Source organism: Anopheles darlingi, chromosome 3 (genome assembly GCF_943734745.1).
Source record: "Anopheles darlingi chromosome 3, idAnoDarlMG_H_01, whole genome shotgun sequence".
NCBI lineage: Eukaryota > Metazoa > Arthropoda > Insecta > Diptera > Culicidae > Anopheles > Anopheles darlingi.
Genome location: NC_064875.1, coordinates 14,223,666 through 14,247,375, shown reverse-complemented (window position 1 = coordinate 14,247,375; position 23,710 = coordinate 14,223,666). Strand labels below are relative to the sequence as shown.

General features: G+C 49.2%; 1 protein-coding gene across 2 annotated transcripts in view; it reads left to right on the top strand.

Moving 5' to 3' along the window:
• The window catches only part of LOC125954058 (uncharacterized), a 48,421-nt gene that overhangs the window by 7,639 nt on the left and 17,072 nt on the right, over positions 1–23,710 (top strand). Inside the window, exons 2-3 of one of the 2 annotated variants that reach the window (XM_049684045.1) lie at positions 11,591–12,436; positions 17,943–18,152. In XM_049684045.1, the coding sequence (XP_049540002.1) occupies positions 11,737–12,436; positions 17,943–18,152 (910 nt within the window). In that variant the 5' untranslated portion in view covers positions 11,591–11,736. The remainder of the gene's footprint in view (positions 1–11,590; positions 12,437–17,942; positions 18,153–23,710) is intronic. The other variant, XM_049684046.1, reaches the window with a different exon arrangement.

Genomic DNA, 23,710 nt, shown 5'->3' with positions numbered 1-23,710 from the left:
GAACAATAACGAGTGAAGCCCTTTATTCATCCTTTTATTCCGAACCGGAATATTAACCTGAAAGGGGTAAATATTTCCACCAAGGAAGCTGCTTTCAAAGTAATGTCACAAATACCGCGAAAGCGGAAACTGTTTTCCACTTTTTGATCAAACGTTACACTCCGATCAGTTCGGTCTCGAAACAGGCGGCATTTTTTTCCCGGGAAAACCGACAATACCAGAACCACATCAAAGCGATCTGTACAACGCTTCATTATCAACCCGTAATGATGGTAATGGCGGCTAGCAGATCAAAAAAAAACCCGGGAATCCTTCCTTGGTGTCATCCTTTCACTCAACAACTCGTCGCGCGATGCCTGGCCGAGCATCTCTTTCGGTCGCAATCACAATCATAAGCACCCCTCAGCTTCTGCCTTCCGCCGCGGCTGATGCGTCCGATGATGATGAGTGGCATCGTTGATTGATTTGTTGCCACAAATTTGGTGTCCAAATCAAAGCCGGCAAGGACGTGCTTTCGCCCGGCGCCGGGGGACCACGTTTTTCCACGAAAACCCTCGCCTCGCTACCCGCCAGCATGAGTTTGGTTTAATCGCTCTCCCCACCTCCACGCGCTTCAGTCTCGCGCATAAACATTGTTTGCAAAACACAAACTCTGGGGCCCAGAGCCGTGACCGGTGGAACTTGGCGCGCTCGTCGCTGGCTGATTGTGGAACCAATCAAGCGCTCGGCACCGTCTCGTCTCGTCTCCTCTGCTATCACTGCACTCGACGTTCCTCGCCGTTCGTCTACACAAATTGGCGCGCTGAAAAGTGAAAACAATTCAATTAACGAGTGGAAATGCACGCCACAGATTCGCACGATGCTCTCGCGGCGTGGCGTGGCGTGGCGTGGCGTGGGGCGCGCGGTGGAAAGATGGAAAACGTGCCCGATGCTGATTTCCTTGCCAAACGCCAATTGATGAAGGCGTGGTGCGATGGAAGGGGAGGTGGTGGTTCGCAGACGCAGCCGCAGACGTTATCACGTGAGTGGAAGGAAAGGAAATTCGTTTCATGTGCTGTTTGCTCAGGGCGGCCACTGCACAGTATCGGAATCGGATCGAAGTGAAAGGCCTCGCTCCTCACTCTTCACTCAAGGTCAAGCGGAATGGAAAACCAATTTTTCCCGCCTACTCTTCTTCTGCTTCTTCTGCTTCTTCCTGCTTCATCTATTTCTTCTCGCGTTTTCCAATATTTCCCCCGATTGGCGAGTGTGCATACCCGAGGCTGGCAGGCGTTGTCGGGGCGGTGGTTGTTAGTTGTTTTGATTTTTCCTCCCAAGAGAGCTCCGGAGAGACTCGAGGTGGTGCATACACCACCACCAGTAGGGCACTTGGCACTTGGTGGTCGCCGCACGCTGTGATCGGAAAAGAAATAAAGGCCTGGCATGTTGCTGTGGCCGGAGCGTTGATGTGTTAATCGAATCCCGATGCGAAGGCGAAGCCGCAGACACTCGTCCACGTTGGAATGTGTTAATTGATTTTGTAGCCCAGTTATCGGTTGTAAGGGATCGCGCAGTGGAACGGTCCAGTCCGTACGTCGTACGGTCGGCGGTGTGTATGTGGCATACGATTGGTTTCCGAAAAGCATTTTCCTCTTATGCGCCTGGCTTGGCAGAATGCTGCATGCTTCCAATCCGGGAATCCGGGTGCGGACTTTTCTCGTTTGCTTTCGTTTTGCTCGTTGTTTTCCATTTCTTTTTTTCGTTCCATTCGTGCGACGTTGGAATACTTTGTTCCACAAACACCAACCGCGTATGCCGGGATTATCTGTTGCAATCTTTTATGATTTGTGCTTTCACTGCTTCGCTTACTTCATTGGGGGGTGGGGGGGGAGCATTCATATGGATCATGCATTTTCGTGTCGCTTTCATCACTTGTTAAGCCATATTTCGGATTGTTTCAATACTGATTACATTATCATTTCTTCTGCTTTGAAAAAGATTAACAAAATCAAATTTTAAATTCTCTTTCCTCATTTGTAAGTAGTTACAAATGTAGTTATTTCGTAATTTTTTTTTTTACAATGTCTACTAAAGTGTAAACATTACAAGAATGGTCTGCTCAATGTATAGACCGATTGAAGCAAAAATGATCAAATTGCAACTGGAACGAAGCATTGGAGTAAGTTTCGCTCAATCTTCAAACTACTATTTTTGAAAAGTTGTAGTTTAATGTAACATTCGCGAGGAATAAGACGGTTTGATACTTTTTTCCAAGAAAAAGACACAGAAATAAACTTTTTTAGATGTCTAACGATACTTTCTTTGCTATGTGCATATGCTCTTTGCCAAGATGCCTTTTCTTAAATATTAGCGTAAGAACAAAAAATACCAGACGTCTATCTTTATAGCTGTTTTTGTTATGAATAAGAAGCATCCTCTAAATGTTATCTAAATCTACATCTAAATTGAATCCCTCCACTGTCGCAAACACACAGCTTACTCTTCGTACTTGATGTTTTAATTTTACTTTTGACACCCAGGTAGCATTTCAATTAGTGTCAAAAGTAAAATTAATTAACTTAAAAATGATTTTAAACCCTTCGTAAACAATCTCACGACTCACTAACAAATCATAATCGAGCTCTTTCATGACCCCGTCAACAGCGCTATCCAACTTGATAATCACATAAGTACCCTGTATATAGAACCTCATCCTTATCACCTCCACCGTTGTAGACAAGCCGTGAACAAATCTGCTTTATCTAGGCACGGAAACCGAACGAACAAACACATGTCGTACCCTCCGGGGTCGGTCGATGTCCATCCAGTTAAGACCAGTACAAATCCCCATCGCGGACGTTTCGTAGCTTCAAGGAACGAACGCGAACATCTCTACCACCCCTTCGGTGGGTCTGTGGTCGATAAAACCGGTTTTCCGCTGGCCGCTGCCCCTTTTCCTGTAGCCGCGGCCACATTCCCTCTAGAACGGGTTCTAATGGGATGAGGAAGAGAGGGGTGGGGGGAGGAGGGAGTCTACCGAGCCGGTGGTCCGGCGGTTGTGCACGAATTGGACAGTCATCAATGTTTAATCAAAATGATTATCCATCGCACAAGCAGCTGTCCCACCGAGCGAGGTCCTTCGTTTCCTCTTTTTTCCTTTTTTTTTGCGCTCTTGCTCATCCCTTGGACACTTCAAATCCTTTTAAAATGTTCGCTCGCCAGTGTGCCTATCTGTGTGTGTGTGTGTGTGTGCCAATATCCCAATCCAACTTCAAGCGATTCCAACTCCCAATCCAATGGTTTAAATGGAGCTGCGAATGGAAGCAACAACAAAAAAGAATCATCCCCAGGAATACTCTTCCTCTCTCTCACCCCAAGAACGCCATCATAAGAATGACGTACTAATGAACAATTTCGCTCGCGTTTTAACAATGGCGAAATGGCGAACAGGGAAATAGCAAAAAACCGAAACGAAACGAAACGAAACGAATCCAGCGGTAATTGTGGCTCGCTGGAAGTGGGGATTGGAATTGAAGCGCTCAATGAAATTATATAGAGTGAAGCAGACACCCAACAGCAAAAAAAAATAGGAAAAAGGAACAAGGAAAAAGAAAGTGGAAACTGGGCACTGGAAAAAAATAACTCCGACAGCAATAGAAGCGAGAATGTATAGAAAAACGGGAAATCGGGGATGCAATCGTCTTCAACAAGCTGCCATTCGATGCGAGTTGCGCGCTAGCACTAGTGTTGTGAGTGCTTTGCACACAGAACCACCAGTCCCGCAATTCTGACCATCACCATCCCGTCCCGTAGCTCGTCAAAAATGAATGTGACAGAAAATTATGCTAACGATCTTTCATGCTTGCGCTCCGTTCATTTCATTTCGTTTGTTTCCTACCTCCGAACGACGACGACAACGACGTCTCCTCGACCTCTCTCCTTGGCTGGTGCGTGCTTCAACATAACACCCAGTGGTTCCTGGCCGTGCACTGAAAGGTTCTCAGTCGAATCTCAGCCAGCACCACAAATTCCACCAACCACTAGATTCCACAACCAGCCCTTTTCCGGGGGGTCTAGTGGGCGTCTTCTAGTCGCCAACAACAAGATGCTACTCGATCGTAACCGCTCGGCCATTAGGCTTGATTATAATTAGGGCCAATAATTATTACGATTACCGAACGTGTAGCACGGGGAACCCCCACCCCCCCGGGGGGGGGGGGGTTGAGGGTTTTACACTTGAACAGGACGCCAGCCAGCAATTGCGCCACCATCCTGACCCGCGCAAAGTACGCTCTCGCCATCGTCTTTTATGGATGGAGGGCTAATTATGCCAGCACCAAAGTTGTGTCCTCGCATCGTGGGGGGGACGGAGCGCGAGATAAGCCTTTGCCACCGGGCGTGACAATTGCTTTTTCGGCTGCTTCGCCGTGCCCGCCATAATTGACGCTCGAGGCCACCAGCAACCCGGCCACCCCGGCCTGCCATCCTGAATATCAATTGCCCGTACCGTACCGTACCGTGCGTGCCGGTCGCCATCCTGGCACACCGTTTTAGCCAAATAAATGGACGATTACTGGTGGCAACTTTTGCTGCCCGGGGTTTGGAGTTAGATCGTTGCTTGAACGAAAGCAATTCTAAGCTGCTGCTGCTGCTGCTCACAGGATATACCGGAGTCTGTTTTGTTGGCCACGGGATGCACTGCAACAACCACCACAGTCATCTAGCCGGTGCAGCACCAGCCGGTTAGTGCAGTTCTCTCTCTCTCTCTCGAATCGCACTCCGTGACTGTGTGTGCCGACGGATGACATCACCATCGGTATAGTGCACGTCGCGTCGCGAAGCATCCTTTCGCTGGCAACGACGACGATGATGATGGCGGCGGCAGCAATCGTAATCGAATTTCGTGGTGGCTGACGACAGAGGCCGAGACGAAATAAAAACGAAAAGAAAAGTAATTTGGCACAACGAACTGGTTAGCAGGGGGGGGAATGGGGATGAAGGTGGAAAAGGAAAGGAAAGAATCAGCGGCGGCGGCATACCTTACCTCTGCACACATTTACTCACCGGTTCGGTGCGGATGATGGCGGGAATGCGGTGTAGCATCAGCATTACGAAACATCGAAAACCTGTTACCGAAACTTTAGCCGAAGCTCTTTAGTTGCAGAGCATTAGGTTGCTACGATGAGGAAAGGAAAGATGGTTGCGGAAGAGAGACGCAAACCACGCGGGGATGCTTTGGCAGTCTTAATGGCGTCGCCTCCTTTGAATCATCGGTACCGGTCAGACTGGACCGGACCGAGTTTGCGTCGTGGCAGGTGGTGATCTACCGGGGTCCGTCCGTGCGGCTATCGAGTTTCGGTGTTTTTTTTTTCGGAATTGCGCTGCGGCCATTCCACAACCGATGAGTCACCATTTTTCCGTTTTTTATTTTCTTTTACTTTTGTATCTTATCAATGGATTAATCCAATTTAAAATTGTCGATGGTGGCACGGTTGCTGATCCAGGTTTCCAGTTTTGCAACACACGCCATTTTTGTTTGCTTGAGAATTCAAAATTCCAAACCGCTGCCGGTGTGGTTCTGGCCAGTCATCATTTTGCTTTTCGCGTTTTGTGATAAATATTAAATAGAGAAACAGAAACAGCAAACTTGTTATGCCAACGCATACACTCTCACTGGAGAACTAATAAAAAAAAAAGCAAATCGAATGTTGTTCTTGTCCGATAACAAAAAAATCCTATCGCGCGTTGGTCAAAATTTGAAAGGCGTAGTGAGCGACACCCTTACACATCCTAATCCTCCGACGGATTCGTGAATCCGTCTTGTTCTGGGTCCGCAATGACATCAACCTTCTGTCCAAGACACACATAAAAGAAGCAGCGGAACTCTACTCAATTTTATTTGATTTATATCCCCAACCGCACGTTGGGCTGTCCGATGGTCTGACCACTCCGCCTCTGGCTGATAATGATTAGCGTGAATCCGCGCTCTGATCCACTCTGATCACCGTCGCCACGAATCCGGAAGGCCCAGTTCAATATTTACTTTAGCTTCACCGGCACCGGACCCTTTTCGGCAATTACACACTAATGGGATTTCGTGTGTTCTCGTGCGTGCGCGCGTGTGTGTGTGTGTGTGTGTATCGTGTGCCCGAACAAATCAACAAATCCCTGCCCCTGGATCGAATCCCAATGTGTCGCCTGTGGCTCGCTTTCTTCGAACCAATGACGAACCCTATCCCCAAGTGGACTCCCAAGTAGCGGCTACTGTCGCCGTTCGGACGTATGTTTTCGTGTTTTTTGCCACTTACCGAAGCCTACTGCTACCACGAATGGGCGTGTATTATTTACTTAAAAAGGGTGTGGAGTGAAAATCGAAAGTTTTCCTTCGATGGCGAAAGATGGCGACAGGAAGATGACTTTCCGGCTCAGCTGTGGTCCGACGATGGTCGATCTCTAATGTCGTAACACATGCTACACACACACACACACACACGCCCTGCTACTTACTACTTACCCTGTCATTATGTGCTGGATGCGGTCAACCGAACGGCGATCGCCGTACCATCATTATCCGTCGGCAGTCATTATTTCCATCAGCTTGCCAATCAGCTTCGATGGTATCGGACTGGCCGTGTGTGCATCGAACCAAATCGTGTCAAGATGGGGCTTCCAGGGAGGCATGGTATTAACTTTGAGTATTATAATCGAGAGAGAGAGATGGAGAGGGGTGAAAAATGTGTCCAAAAACACTTAAATACTCGTTAAAAATGCAACAGAGCATGAACGATAGGCTAATATTTTATTGAAAAGTAGTGCAAAGTGGTACGTGGCCAGATGTAAAACCCCTTTGCTGAACTGTTGTAGCAAATCAAAGTGACCGCAGACCGTTTTTTTTTTCCAAGAATCTTAACTACATGCTGCACAAAGCAAGAAATCTCTTTACTGGCATAAACATGGATTTTCTCGTTACGTCTGCAAGGCTTCAATTACATTTTGTGGAGTTTCTTGTTCAAATTTGAATAGAACTTGCTATTAGATGTGAAATTTTCGAGGTTTTACCCAAAGCACTAAAACTTTAAGGATATGTTCGTTGAAGTTATTACATTGTGAACATTACAATCAATTAAATTGATTACAGAATGATTTGATGAGATAACCAAATCAACCGACATTGTTCCTGCGGTACGTCTTCTTAGTTTTGAAACTATGTACGTTTTTGATGTTCTATGTCTCAGAAATTTCACCGGTAGCTCGAAGATTAATTAAATGTTTAGAATAGTTGGATCAGGTTTGTTTTGAAAGTCCAAACAACTCAGCTGGCTTTTAGTGACGACCGGAATCAAATGACCGCCACTGTTCATGAACATAGTACGACCATAAACGAGGTTGAATTTGTACTACAGCTGGACAATCTTCTCTTCTCTGGCAGCAATAATATGTGTTATGTTGTTCCAAAACTCGCAATAATACTTGAACACTAACACAAAGTACCGGTCAGCGTCTTAGTCCGACGATAGTTTGCTTTAGTCGTAGCATTAACATTAGCCTCACCTTGACCTCTACAGTACTTGAGCAGCCCTTTTCGCATAGAACATCCTAGCCTATGCCTATCACCTGCTCTGATCGGCTAACACATACAAAGAAACTATGCAGCTCCGGCCACCACTCTCCCCTCTCCTGTATTCACTCTCTACCGAAGAGGAGAAAGTTGCTCCTCATATCTCCAGATGCTACCCAATAATAATAATGAGCTCGATGGACGGTACGCGTTGACTCCGATGGAACGAGTACTGCAGATGCTGGTGTGTCCGTGTGTGTGTTCCGGCCATCGTACCGCACCTCGAGTGCACCTTAAACACTTTGCGCCCTAAACAGCAGTCGCTGCAGCTGGAAAGCAAAAACATTGCCACATTACCCGTTCGACCGTAGTAATAATGTTTTCGTTATGTTCTCTCTCTCTCTCTCTCTCTGCTCGTCGGATCCCCTTGATCGATAGAGTACTGCCATTAACGAGCTAATAGAAGTCACGATGAGGACGAAAAGCTGGATTGGGTCATCTCTGATCGGCACTATTTTGCTCTCTCTATCTCTCTTTCTCGCTCTCCCTTGCATAAAGCAAGCCTACACGAAAAGTAGAGGGCCGAGAGGGCCAAGACCATCGGGACGGCTCATTAGGGTCACCGTAATGCACTCGATCCAGGACCACCCCGCACTTTAAAGCCGGCAAAGGGCATCCCCTCCCCGCCCCGCCAGACCCAAACCGAACAACCGAACACTCTGAAGCGACCTTCCAACGGGAGGCGCACGGGCTCTAATTACTTAAATTATCCGCCGAGAGAAATGAAACTCATTAACGGGACCCGATGGCCGACTGACTGAAGATGCAGTACAGCAGCCGCCAGTCGACGGAACGGAATCTCCACCGCGGGGAATCAGAAGCCAAATCCTTTGCCGGCATTTAAGGACGAAAGGATGAAACTGTGTCACTCGTTTGGGGCCTCTTGTGACTCGCTCAAAGCATAAGCGCTTCTCCGTGGCATACCGTTGCACACATACACACACACACACATACGTGTGTGTGTTCTGCGTTTGCTGAGGTGGATTTAAAGTAATTTATTATGTCCACTAAGGCGTTCTGCCAGATGGTTTATTGCTTCAGATTCGCTTCTTTCTTGCGGTTCTTGCGTTCGTTCGCTTGACTGCTCGATGCCAGCGGCTTCCGTTCTGTGCAAGAGAAAGCTCGTGTTCAGCCTTCAAGACAACGAAGCTGGCATGCTCCCTCCCCCTACCCTCGCACACACACACACATGCACGAGTGCCCGGGCCACCAACCCACAAACAAGCAAGTCGTTCTCTAATAGGCTTAAATTAATTGGCCAAGATAATACTGCACGCAAGCACGGCTGGCAATGAGCGTTCTGCTCAGCTCGCCGGCCAAAGACGACGACGGTCGCGGGCCGGCGGATCGGATTCGCTCCCGCCGCTGCTTTTCGCGCTGCGACGATGGAAAAAAGGAGTTTTCCTTTACTCGGCGCTCGCCGTCGTCGTCGTCGTCGTCATTTGTGGGAAGGCAAATGAGACATGACGTTTGCGGAGCGAATGCGATGTTTTTTATTTTTTTCGTGTGATGGGATGAGGGGTTTTTCCTTTTCTTGCCCCGTTTTTAATCCGTCCTTCAAGAACCACCCACGTACCACTTTCCTGCCGTGACTCCGTGAGGTCCTCCGAAGAAACGAAAGTTAGCTCGTCGTCCTCGCGCGTTCCAGTCCCGAGAGAGGGCGCCACGATCTCGACGTAAAAGTGAGGTTATATGTTGAAAAGCATCTCTCGAGGGCGCGCTCGTGCGTCGATATTGAAAATGGGAACGCAACGGATTGCACACCGGGGCCCTGGCGAGACCTTCGACGTTGTCTGCTCGTTGCCGTTGCGTCCATATAGATGAACCTGTCCGTTTCAATTAGCTGCCAGCAACCTGTTTTTCTTGCTTGCGTCTGGGCTAGCCGGCAATCCATTCCACCGTTGCTCCACGCTTCCTTCCCGGCTTGATAGTGGAAGCAGCAGCAGCAGCAGCAGAAATCAGTTCAAAACCGGAGACAGCGACTGGATTGCAGTAGGATCAGCGTCGACACAACACAGTTTTATGACGCTATGCGCTTAGTGGGTAGATAGGTTCGACTTTACGAGTGCGCCAAGGTAATGCAATGTTTACTGTGATTCACGATAGCACGAGCATTCAGCCTTTCGCCTACTGGCGTGATATGTTTATGATCTCGCCAAGGGGGGGCGCGCTCAAGCGCGAGAATCCAACACAGGTCCGTTAAACTGTCCAAGATGGATAGACGCGTCTACGCGTCCAACAGCTAGAACCCAGAACACAAGGCCAGAAACGTGATGGCGTACGGTGATATGAATTTCAAATCATCCCCAACAACTATTCGCAACGCTGGCCAGCCGCCGGTTGTAACATAGAGGAAATGCGGCTGTCGGCTTTTAAAAAAGATGCGCTTAAATGTTCAAACAGTAGCCAACTGTCCGGCGAATTGGCGCATTCATAATCCTCATTCCCGTCCCTCGTTTTTGTGTCCCGCAAAGTTTGTTTGGTCCGCTGTTCACCGGTTTCGTCATCGTCGTCGGTATTTTAAGGTATTATTTACGGTCCATAAATCAACATCGTGACCAATTCCGTGGGCGTTTCGGGTTAATCGCGAAAAACGTATAAATCATACGCTTCTTATCTTATTAACATGCAACGTTCGCAACGGTAATGCATATTCAGAGCTGCCACTGTTTTGGTGTTTTATCAAAAACGATAAAACCCTGAAATCCGTTCAAGCACCGAATGAATCTCGTCGCTGTCGCTGGTTGATCGATTTGAACCGGAAACCGTTGGTGAGCGGCTCTCGAGATGCACTAAAGCAACAAAGCCTTGAGACAGCACAAATGATGTCATTAGCGAGCTCGAGGTTTGAAATGAATGGAGTTAATGGGGCTCCACCTGCCAATGGTTTTGGCCGCCAAAAGCCAACGCCGAGGAAAGTAAGAACTCAATTTCTGGCTGGAGGCAGGGCACCTTCAACATCATAAACCCTGTCGCCGTGGCAGGGCTCCATCCGCTCGAGCACTCGAAAAAGGCACTCAAGTGAAGCAGCATAAAGCGACGACCACGACCGCAGCCGTCGTCCTAGAGGCGGCTGCTCGTTTGCCTACAAAACCGACCGACTGACCGACCGATCGAAACGGAAAGTGATTGTGTGTTGTGCGATCCACGATCCGCGCCATGGTCGCGCCAAAATGGGGGGCCAAATCTCATAAACCAGCCGGCGGGGCACATCGGCATGTGACAAAATTATCACCCATCACAAAACAATAAGCATTCAAAGCACTCCGTCAACCATAAACTGCCATTTGATGTGATGATTTCCGACCTGACAGTAGACTATGTCCCTGCTGCTGCTGATGCCTCGCGTTGACAAATGCGGAACCGGATCGCAGATCGCGCGGTGTGTGTGTGTGTGTAAGCTTTTACGTAACCGGATGAACGAAGTAGAAGAAGAAGAAGGAGCGTCGCGGTTGCACCACCGTTTGGCAAAAGACCCGCACCCCGCACAAGATGGTGACAGAAGCCGAAAACCGAGATCCGGCGAGTTCGGAGTCCGTCGCGATTAGACAGTAAATTATTTGCGATTCAGCTCGTTAACTTTCCGACCGTTTTCCATTCATTTTCCAACCACCACCGCCTCCCCACCGTATGTCTTGGGTATACTCAAGGTCTTAAGGCGCCCTCCCACCCTCCCAACCCCTGACGTGAGATGGAAAGCGAAACAAGCGGCTCACGATCCGGGTGCGGATCTTCCGGGGCGCGGTTCGTCGACACGCTTCGCGGCTCCTTTTCGCGAAGCACTTCATTGCTGGTGATGCTCGACTGCTCGACACCAAGGCAATCACGCACGCACACACACACACACACGTGGGGTGACGCTTAGAAAAATGGCCTTTTTGTTGACGGAGCATCACAATAAATTGGATGACTTCTCCTCACTTCCTTCTAATGCTTATCGCGGCCTCGATGCAATGATCGATCATGTGTCTTTGTTTTTCTCTTTTTTCGCAGAACCAACGTCACCACCGTCGGTGCGTCAGTGAACTTGCAGTGCCGTGCCTCACTGGAGTGAATCTCCCGGTCCGGCGGGGGGGGGAGGGAAAAGTGTCAGTTCAGATCAGCAGCACCGCAACACATACGCACACACAGCAATCATCATGCGTCTGTTCAAAACGAAAAAACTGCTCGAAGGACCACCGCAAGTGTTTGCGAGGGTGGCAGCCGGCCATCCGACCGCCGATAGTCTCCACAATGAGATGCTCGCTTCCGGAGCGGTGGCGCTGGCATCGATTGCCGAGAGCAGCACCCCAAATGGGCCCCAAATGTCCTGCACCAACAGCAAGCAACCACCAGCCAGCGAACGGTGCAACGATGAGCTGACCGACAACGAGCTGACCGCCGCCGCCATCAGCATCACGGATGCAGCAGCACCGGCAGCGGCCCCAAATACGGGAACCGAAAAAACCAATCAACTTCCTGAACCGCCGCCTCCTGCTGCTGCTGCTGCTGCTGCTGCTCCTTCTGCGGTACTGGACAACGTTGCGATCGGTGTGACGACGAGTGATAACATTGGCAGTATTATTAACAACAACAACAGTAAGGGCGGCGAGGAGCAGCAGCAGCAGGATGACGGTTCGATTCGATTACCGACGGACGGGAAGGACTCACGCAATCAGTGTGTTGCGCAAGGATTGCCGTCAGCCCTGCAGCCGGTCGCGTCATCGATAGCGTCGGTGGCCGATGCTCGTCAAACGGTACAACATCACCAGCAGCAGCAGCACCAGCACCAGCAGCTAACGGCTAACGCCCATTCCGGACACTGTGCTCCAGCGACGATTGGACGAAACAACGGCATCGGTAAGTCGGCAGACCGAATGCTTGATGCGTCATCGCGTATCGTAACTTTTATGTTGCTTCCTACACGAGCCCCGGGTTTCCTTGTATAGTGCGTGTGTGTGTGTGTGTGTGTGGGGAGAGGGGTTGTAGCCAATTTAGTCCGGCTTTTTTCTTTATCGGGAAATTCATTTTCGCCCAGCAAAAAAAACCGCACAAAGCCCTGAACCGAACGCATCTCGTCGGCGTATTACGAGTGTAGCACCGAGTTGACGATTCTTTTTATGTGTGTATGTGTGTGTGTGCGCACCTTTTTTTGGGGTGGACTTTGCTTTTAGTCCAGCCCGATGGAAATGTATTGCATCAGTTCTAAGCTTCCAGGTTCTTTGTGCCTTGAGGTCTTTCGATTAGCTGGGAAAAATGTTTTTTTTGTTTTCATTTCGACTATCTTTTTCTATCTCTTTTGTATCTCTTTAATGTACTTTTAAGCCAGCTTTGCTAATGATTCAGTCTTTTTGTGTTATTGGTAGACTTTCAACTTGTTTCATATTTCATTCGTTCATTTATTTGAACTGTTTCTTTGCTGTTTTATTATCTGAATGTAATTATCCACAGTGTTAGCCAGTTTATATCAATTTCATTGTAATTACTTCATTTACTACCACTTTCTTCAAGAAGATTTATGGTTCCTACATTATATTTAATGTACCAATTTGTTGTTTGTTCAAGGATTTCTACGTTTAATTACACTTTCCACTACCAAGCATTTTTCCCGCATTTCTTTCCCTCATCTCATATAGTCTAGTGGGCATATTGTTTTACTAAATAAAACTACTAAAACATGAAAATCACTTTACACTCGCTGCGCACAGCAGGCTCCTTGCCTTTGTCGTTGCTTCGAAAGATAAGCATCAGAATCGAGCATTTCACTGTAATGCTCGCTCCCCTCATTATCATTATCGGTAGCATCTACGCAAAATGGAACCAAAATTAAATGTGCCCACCTCCTTTTTCCCCTGGCCAAAAAGAAGACCTTTCGCTCCCCTGCCCGTTTTTCATGCTCATTGGCATGAAGACAATCTTCGAAAAAAAAACAGAAACAAAATAAAACCGCAAGATCATCAAAGATAGCTGCGGCGCGGTTGGAGCCAATCAAAAATTCATTCCACACCACACGACACACACACACCGAGCGCCACAGCACCACTTTTCCAATCTCCCGCGGGCACTGAAATGGCACTTCATTTGTGCGGCGCCTCCTGGCCGCGTCCCGCCCAAGGTGGTCAGCGCCCAGATTAGTCCGATGGTCCGATGAGCGACGCCCGAAGCCGCGCGAAAACTCCGCTTCTTACAGACACTTTCCGTCCGTCCGTCTGTCCGACTATGTGGATACAAATTAATCCACATAGCGGGTGTGTCCATCTTCCATCCTCCAGCGCACCAGCTGCTGCCTACCTATCGGTTTTACTCTGCCTACCTGGCCAGGAATCCATGGACCAGGACCCGTGTAGTGTCGTGTAGGTTCTAATTAAGAAGCGATTATAGGCGAGCTTCCTTCTCGCGCACTACACACCGATACAACGCGGTCGCTATCGCAGCAGGATAAAACGGGGCAGACAACACGCTCACACACACACACACACGCCAATTAGCTTGGACGAGCGACCTCAAGCGGTCCCCCGGGGGAAGGGGCGGGGGTTTTGGTCCCGCGGTGTCTAGCACGAATATGCTGCTCACGATAAATCGCCCCCAAGCAGCGTGCCAGCGTGGCGCTACCGTATGGTTGTGAGGCGTGGCCTTCCCCCCCCGCCCGCCTTCTCCGCCACTCTTCCAAATCCACCATCACCATCTCGTCTTAAGCTGCTGCTGCTGCTGCTGATTGTGCTGTTCCTGCCCAGTTCGAGTGCCACTACGGGGCCGGAGCGGTACTTTTAACGATGATTATGCTCAGATCAATCTTATCTGCCATCGCCCTCTCTCTCTCTATTGCCTTGTTGTTGCTGTTTCTGTTGCTCCTTCGTCGTCACAAAACACTTCTAGAGAAGCTGTCGGGGGTTCACAGTAAGAGAATCTAGTAGTACCCCGCCCGTTTGTGTGTGTGTAGATTAAGATTTGTTTCGCCCCGGGACACCTGAGCATACGACAGCATAAGAGGTCCCGGGGGGTGGGCGGAAGAAGCTAACAACCGATCAGACCGATGAAGACGCGGTACTGGTGGCTGGCTGGCTGGCGCTCTGCAAGGAATGCGGAATGCTGTTTGTTGTTGCTAATCGGCAAAACGCTTATCCGTTTGCAGTGTCAAACGTTGTCTTTCGTACGTGCGAATTGTGGCAAGGTAATTATTACCGGTGCCACCGATTACATCGTCGTTGTCACAATTTGTCGATTCCTGGAAAGCACTGGAAGCTCTCAGGAAGGCCATTATCCGAGCCAGGTTATCAATTGAGTGCGCCTGTGTGTGGATTGGGGGTTAAGACAATGATACCAAATGGGGATTCCATTTCCCGTTGCCGTTGATACGCAATTAATGTTGCCCCATTGGGCACCGAACCGAAGAGCTATTGCAGCGGGATGCATTTAATTATTGCTTCTATTCGATTAAACGGTTGTTGGCGAGCTAGTGGATCTTTCTAATCATTATTGATGTTGTTTGTTTGTGAAACATATCGTTTTATAGCGACACTTACGTTTTGGAAGATTAAGGATTCTCACTGTAAATCTTAGTTTAGGAAATTAATCTTCATAAAGCTAGTTAAATTCTCATATTTTACACATGATTGTGTTCTTTAACTTTCAAAGAAATCACATTAAAATAATTACGGGTTGTTTCCAGTTTTATCATGTTATTTAGCAAGCAACAGTTTGTTATTTTACTTTGCTTGTAATCGGGCAGGGTTTAGGTATTTAAATCAAATAAATTTTGTTGATACCGTTTATTTGTCGGAAATCTGAACCTTTCGAGAATATTGTTTTAAACGTTTAGGATTAATCGAATCAAAGATGGCTGCGATACAACCATTTCTCATAATTCTTCAATATTACGGAAACAAGCAGAGTTCGATGGTCATTAAAAGGTTTCAAACAGGAACCTTTTCTGGCCAGAACAAACATAAACTTCCCTCGAACGTTATATCCCTTAGCTTTATTATTGCATTGTTAAAGCATGAAACCGTCAACAGCAGCACACCGTCGTTATTTCATAATTAAAAAAAAAGGTACATGCACGTCATTCCGGAATCGAATCATAGTAGAGCGAGGAAAAACATCAAAACTGCCAACCACCAAACGTCATCTTCGTACGCACATAATGCTTTCTAACCCCGAACCTCGATCGATCGTTCGATCGATCAATCAAAAGAAAACTAAAACGATGTTCAAATACCCATCGCCCCTCCTCCCCTCCCCCACGACAAACTACGATGATTACACCACGACGCACAAACGGTTACGCCGTTGTGTGCCTGTGGCATTCCACCGAGGCGTGGCGTAATCCCAGCTAAGGTAAGCCGACGCAGTTCGCGCCGGCGATCGGCAAATGCTCGCACTCGGTGAGCATAAATCGAACCGATTAATTCACGCACCCAATTTAAACGCCCCCCTTCCCCTTCTTCTCTTCACCCCCTTTGCACACCCTGCCCACCCTCAGTAATGTACCCCTCGCGCGGCCACCGATTTCGTTGCACATCCGCAACGAATCTTCCTCAAGCAAAACGAAAAAGGAAAAAAAAATATCGAAGAAAACGGCCCAACGTCCACAGCACCCGACAAACATTTCGAAATGTTGGACCAAGAGTCCCGGAGTCAGGCCAGGCCAGGCGGGGTGAGGTTGGCCTGATGCAATATCGCGGCACGGGATCGACGGTGTTTAATCAATGGTTGCGAAGACTTTTCGGATGTTCGTTTAAGGCTAATATTATGATTTCGGGTGCGTCCGACGAGGAGGTAGAGAAGGAGGACCTGCTGCTGATGAGTGGTACGGAGTGCGGGGGGGCAGCGAAAAGAGAGTCCGCTATTTGCTCACCACTTACGCGGTCCTTGGGCGCCCCCCCCGGCAAAACGCGCGAGAGGATAATTGGACTTTTGGATAATATCACGGCAATCGCCACCAGGCATCCAAGCAACCAAACCGACCGCCAAGTACCATTATTATCATCAAGAGATGCTGATGATGATGATCATCAGCAGCACCATCACCGGCAGCTTCAGCTGCTTCTTCTTCATCTTGAGCGTGTTAAGGCGCATCACCAACATCATCATCATCATCAGCATTATTATTATTATCACTGCAGCAGCAGCAGCAGCAACGGCAGCAGTTGATCATCGTCAACCACTTGATTCGCTTCCATCCATCAAACGCAGCCCAGCGGTATTTGCCGGCGGTGGCGTTAGCGACAGCAATGTGCGCCACACACACACACACACACACACACACACACACACACGTGCGCGCCGCGATTGGGTCATTGACTCGCGAGATTCGAGAAAATGGAATGCGAAAGAGCGTCGAAGCTGCAAGTCGAGGCGTCGTCATCCGTCAAAAACCGGCCGGTGGCCACTCACACATAGACAGCAGCCGACATGCTAATGACAAATTTCCAATTTCCAATTCCTTTCACTGTCGAACGACCGAGTTGGAGCACAATTTCCACGAGACATTTCACCACCAATCGCCATTTTCTTGGTGGTGATGGTGGTCCTCAGCAGCAGCAGCAGCAGCAGCTTCCTTCTGCTGTTTGCATTCCACGTCGTGAGCGCTCGGTTCCGCCGGCGATCGCGATGATGAGGCGTCGACGGCCAAACTTGAACTTGGGCGCACGGTCAGTCGTCGGTCGGTTGCCGTGATGGTTGGCAAGAGATAAAGCCTAAAGAGAGAGAGCGAGAGTGTTTAGTGTGCTTCAAAGAGGCGCGAAAAGCGATTGGAAAACTACTTTCCATTTCCTTCTTGAACATGGCTGCGCCACTCCGCGCGCGCGAGGGTTTGAGTCGAATCCGGGGGTCCAATTATCGATTTCCACATCTAGCGAGTTGAGGGGAGAGTTTGGAGCAGCCGCCATGCCAAACAAGGTGGCGCTGATGTCGAGATGTATGGCCAAAGGCTGTGTGTGTGTGTGTGTGGCGTGCGCGTTTGTCAAGCGAAACGGAGCGGCCTCTAGAGGGCACTATTTGCTTATCGTTCGCTCTGAAGGATATCGCCGTGTGGTCGATGATGCCACTTCCGGTCACGGACCGGTGCCAGTAGTACCTCAAGTTCCCCCCCTCCCCCTACAGTTAGTAGCGTTAGTGTTGCACACCACCACCACCACCAGCAGGCATTACTTCCTTTCTAATAACATACCAGACACTGAGGCATCTAGACATAGACCTCGGACACCCCCTTCTGGTGCACCCTTTGCTCATGCTTCTTCTTCTTCTTCTTCTCTCCTTCTTCTTCTCCTCCATCTTCTCCTTCGTCTACCATCCTTTTCTGTGGCGTTTCGTCTTCCTCGTCGACGCTCCCTCTCTCTCTCTCTCTGTCTCTCTCTCTGTCTAGGTACACTAGCTGGGGGCTTTCGATTAGTGACCGCCGTACCGGCGCTGGTTCTCGAGGACGACGAGCTATCGGCACAGACATCGGCACCCTCACATCCCTTACAATCGCTGCACCAAGCACCACCACCAACACCGCATGCACCTGCACCACTACCACCAGCACCACCAGCACCATCAACAGCACCGTTGGCGGCTAAGGAGAGCAAGAATGGTAAGTGACCGCCGTAAGGGTACGGCAGCTCGTCGGACGCCCGGACACTTCGAAGGGAAACGCACCCAAGGTCACGGAGCCGGAGCGGCGAACGGGCTTCTTACGAAATCCGAAATCCAAAGAACCGGTTCTGACGACGACGACGACGACGTGCACGGTCGCCGGCGATGGAATTCGTCGGCGATTTCGCAGGCGCACAGGCGCAGGGTACTGGGTGACCCGCGGCGCGTTGCGTCGATAAGGCGGAAAGGTTGCTGGAAAGCTGATGTCGAAGGCACGTTTTTGTATTCCGGTTTTGTTTTGCTTTCCGATGCAACGCATCAAAACAAAGCATTCAAGCATGCCGAGCTACGAGACATACGAGTGTTCTCGTGTCGCCGTCCGTCCGGGCACGAAGTTGCATCCCTAGTAGGCCTGGACGCTTGACTTCTAACTACAGTTCGTTACTACGTCGCATCTTTTAGCGTCCTCCTGGTCTCGATGCACTTCAATCAAACACATGCTGCATTTGTACCGCTATTGTTAAAAGCTGACGTTATGATTTGAATACATGACACGATCCCACGATGATAATCAATTAAATTCCTTGGATTTCATAACTCGGCAAAAGTTGCTCCAGTGCCAGCGACTTGCAATAGAATTAATTACATAGGCAATGCAACTGGCACAACAGCTTGGACCAGGCCGGGCCGGGTTTCCCTGCTGAGCTGGCGCCTGTTATCCACACTTTACTCCAGACAACGACGACGACGACCATTTGGCCTACGGGCAAATACCGGAGATACACACCTGTGACAACAATTCCTGGAGCTGAGGCGCTTCTTCAAAAGCGTCCATCGACGTTTGCATCGACTATGTGTACGTACAGTGCATCATCGTAAGGCAAGGCAAGGAGCTGGACGGGCAGGGCAAGGGCCGACGGCTATTGGGGCGGTCCCGTTGTTGCATAATTGTTCAGTCTGGATGGTACTCGGTCGGACACAAAGGCGTTCTGCCATCCCAGGAGAGCTCGAGAGTGTCGTCGAGGCGTCCGGGTCTGACCAGGCCTTGCGCTCATGGTTGGCGCTGCTGACCGTTACATGAAATGTCACGACATTCCCCGTGCACCACCGACATGCTTTGACAGGAGCGCTCGTGGCCCGATGGTGCCGTTGCCGATGTCAAATAGACCAAGTGGGGAGTTCTGTCGGGGAGTTGCGGGAGCGTTCGAGCATGCTTCGACACTCGACCGGTACGATGCTCTCCGACCGATATGTGACTCCCTTTGTGGACGCTGTACGCTGTTCGCCGGTGAAGAAGCTGTTATATGACCGGTCGAATCCGACATGAAGTACCATTTCGTGTGTGTGTGTGTGGGTTCGATCGCAATCGGTCGCTACACATCATCCGTTTTCCAATAACGGTCATTTGCTTATCTTCGACAGTTATTTGCCCTCGGGAAGGGGGTTGGTATGCTATACGCCTTGCCATTGTGTATCCGTACCAGCAGATTGTGTTCCAAATTGCATTATAACAGTAACTCCCGGGGTCCATTATAAAGCCTCGGTACTTCTATTGTATCCATCCTGTCCGTCGAACACACATCCCGCCAACACCGTACATTAGATAACACCCACGAGGAAGCTTTCTCATTCTCTCATCGTCACCGTCATCTTTTGCTGGTATTTCCGGGTGGTGAATGAATGGAATTTAAAAATAGAACAACCATCACCTTAGGGAGCTTAGGCTCCGTCCAGCCTTTTTTTCGTTCTCTGGCAAACCGGCGACCGAGCGACCTGCCTGGCGTGACCGGTTGACGTTTGCCCAGAGGAATCCAATTACCGAAAGGTCGAGTCGATTGAAATGTGATCAAACCCGTTCGCCAGCGACAAACCGCCATTAGCTTGTCGGCCATTTGCCACACAGCTACTCAGTGTGGGTTGCGCGAAGTTAATTGATTATCTGTGGAAACAGCAGAAACCGGCGGATCCTTTAACGGAGGGGAGGACAGCCAATTTGTCCTCCGGATGACCGGCAATGGCACGACGCTGCCAAAAGATATTCCCCGAAGCTCCCTCTCTGGGAGGTTCACAACCAAAAAGGAAAACTCTTCTCAAAAGTCACCCAAGTGCCTCAAGTCTGTCCATCTAAACCCTGTAAATAAATCTTGTAAAATACCAATTAAAACTAGCTCTCCATCACCTCGGGGTGGCTGGGTGGTGGCGGCTTTAACCTTCACTTGCACCCCATTGCGAAGATCGACTGATCGACTGATCTTCAAGGCGCACCATCTATGGTGCCACCTGTCGTGCCGGGCAGGTGCCGGCCTGCTGTGTTGCTGGCCAGTCACTTAACGGCTTAATTACTCTAGGTTGGCGTCGGCCTTCCTGCAAACCTTATGCGATCAGCGAACTGTCATTCGGCGTCACGCGTGATTGATTACGTGTGGGAGCCACGGCCTGTTTGTCATTTGCATATACGACGACCATTCATACCCCCGGGGGGGAGCATCTCGGCATAGACCCAGACCTGACTATCTGTTGGCGAGTTTCCGGTTGGCGCAAATGTTTGACAAACACTTTTGCAACCATAACCTCACTTTCAGGCCAAATCCATAACCACACCATAACCTCACTTTCTGCCGATCGTACGTCACAGTCGAGACGCTCCAGCCAATGTCGAAGCTCTTGAGTCCTTAGCTTCTCTGTGTTGTTTAGTTTAATTTACACTCCTTCCGGAGTCGAAGAAGTTGGTGTTGCAAGTGAAGGCCCCGCTGGTCACTTCGTCGATCAACCATCTACTACAACATGGAAGAACACTTTGAAACAAGAGCTCGATCAAGCGCTAGCTAGCTCGCTTGGCTAACTATAGCCGCCACTTGCACAACCTACTAGAAGGTAAAGCACCCTTCATCGTGCTGCAGACGGTGTATTGTCGGAGTTGTCTAGCTGCGGTTTGCCTCTCGCTCTGCCTGCCCTTATCCTGATACCATCGACCAAGCGCGTGCACACTCGCACACAGCAGCAGACGGTGTTACAACATTGTAAAACCGGGAACCCCGGGGTCCAGGCAGAAAGGAGAAGGTATACACCAAACAGGCCAGACCACACGACACGGCGTGTCCGGAAACGATCGAAACTACATTATAATACTCCCTCACGACGACCCCCGTGCGGTGCGCGTACGGAAAATGAAAGTAATAACACTCCGCTGCTCGGTGTGGGTTGCAGTACTTTCGATTTTTCCTTCCCTCGCCAACAGCATCACCATAGAAGAAGCAGAAGAAGGGCTGTGTTAGTAGAGAACGTAGCCAGCACTTTCTCCCAGGGGAGCATACTAGGCCAGGAACGGGGCGAAGAGAGTGGCATTGGGAATGGCAAACCATCGCTGCTGCTGCTACTGCTGCTGACGATCACGGTGATGATGATGGTGATGAGGATGGTGATAATGATAGTGTGGTGGATGTGATGCTTATGCAACCGAGGCATAAATCTACGGCAATAGATTGCGATAATTTATGGTTGCGGCCCGAGGTCGAAGAAGGCGGTGTCGGTCGGTCTCTCGGTCGACGAAAGCCATGTGTGTGTGTGTGTGTGTGTGTGTGCGAGCGCGTCCGCCATGACCGCGTGGACATTCCGCACCGTCGCGAACCCTCCTGCACCCGTCAACCGTGTGCTACACGTGTGGTTCCCATGTTTTTCCCACGAAAAAGGAAGTAACTTCTTCACCTCTTCCCTTTTTTTTTCGTCCTCCCTGGTCCCTGTGGAGTAACAACCACGAGTAACGGTGTGTGTGTGTGGTTGATGGTAGATGTGGTGGTCCACTGCCACTGTAGCCGCGACGCGTCACTCCGCCGCCGCCGTCGAGTCCTCCGTCGAACCGTCGAAAGGAAAGTTATGGAATTACATGTTGAGGTGGCGAGATAATTGGGATCGGGAATTGAGGGATCCCCCGAGTGGGCGGGGTTTGAGGTTGAGTTTAGTCGCTCGTCCACTCGTTCGTACGCCGTAACTTTGGACCAGCAAACTCTAAACTATGCTGGCACAGAGCAGCAGCAGCAGCAGGGGGGCTCCGGCCTCTGGGAGTGCTCGTAAGGGAGTTAGCGAATTCGCGCCAAACATTAATTAGCACATTCCGGCACACACACACACACACACACAGGCGCGCGCGGCGATGCTGTGGCGATATACTTCAGCATCCAGGACCCATTTATGAGGCAAGCGATGTGCCCTTCAATATTTGGTTTTGTAGGTTTTTGGTGTGGGCTAAGCTTAAGCTTACCGTAAAAGATTTAGCTACTGTCGATGGACGTTGATAAGCTAAGATTAATGGAGTACGAAATTGAATGGTGTAGCACCGGGTTTTGTTAAACTTTTGTTGAACCAAACGGATTCAGACAAACCATGGCCTGCTCTTTTCCGACATTTATTTGTTACATTTTAACTGTTCTCTCTAGTATCAAATTGTTTACCTGAAAGAAAATTGAAGATAAAAATATGATCAATTTTATGAATATATTGTGACCAAATCACGACGAAATTTATAAAATAATGTCCTTCTTTTACATGCTCAGTTTCTCGAAGAACTATCTTCGGGGTTTCTGTTTGTTTCATTTTTTTTTCAAATTCTGTCAGCATCTTGAAGTTGAGAAAGTAGTTGGATTTTACGATTTAGCCTACAAAAAAGAGGTTTTACAAAATTATTTTAAAAAAATATATAACATTCTTGACAAAGTTTCTTGCAAGTGAACAGCAGATTAAGTATTCGAATTTGCAAAACGGATCCATCTGTCGCTTGCTGTGATTTAAATAACCCCACACAAATGCACAATTTTTTTTTTATTTCAAAAATATTAAACGAGACTGTCCTCCCATAAACACAATAAATTTATTAAGAGCAAGCCATAGAGTGCTTCGATGAGCAGTCGTATCACTAATGTCTATTGAAGGCACTGAACGCGTTATTTACAGCTGCAACCAACATGCGCTTTATCTTTGGCAGTGTTATTGCCCCTTGCCTTTCTGGTTGTCCGTTTCATATTTTCACAAAGTAAAGCAAAAAAAACAACCTGCCAGCGCATCTAAGCCACCTTAACATGACACCCCAAAAAACATCTCCTACTCCCGATACAACCGATAAACCGGTTTTCGCAAATGCACCACCACCACAAAGAAAATAGGCACTCCCAGAACACACCCCTCCCCGTTAATGTTTTTCCTAACCTTTTCATCGCAATGCATCTCCGGTCAACAAAAAAACACAAAAAAAAAACCCTCGCGGAAATGCGTCCACCTCCGCAATGCACGGTGGCACGTGCGAGGACGCACAGCTGCTGGACAGCACTACGTCACACTCCGCCACATCATTACCGACGCATGCACCGCGGCCATCGGTTTGCACCCCCTTGGGGATCGGGTTTTCCAGCTCCGATTTGTGCCGCCCGCAAACCACCCGACAACAACGCACTTTCCCTTGGCAAGCGCACTAATGTTGATTCAGGCGCGGCATGGAATGAAGCGCACAAGCGCAAAACAAGCAAACAAGCCACGGACACAGTGCAGACTGGTGAAGGCTTTGGA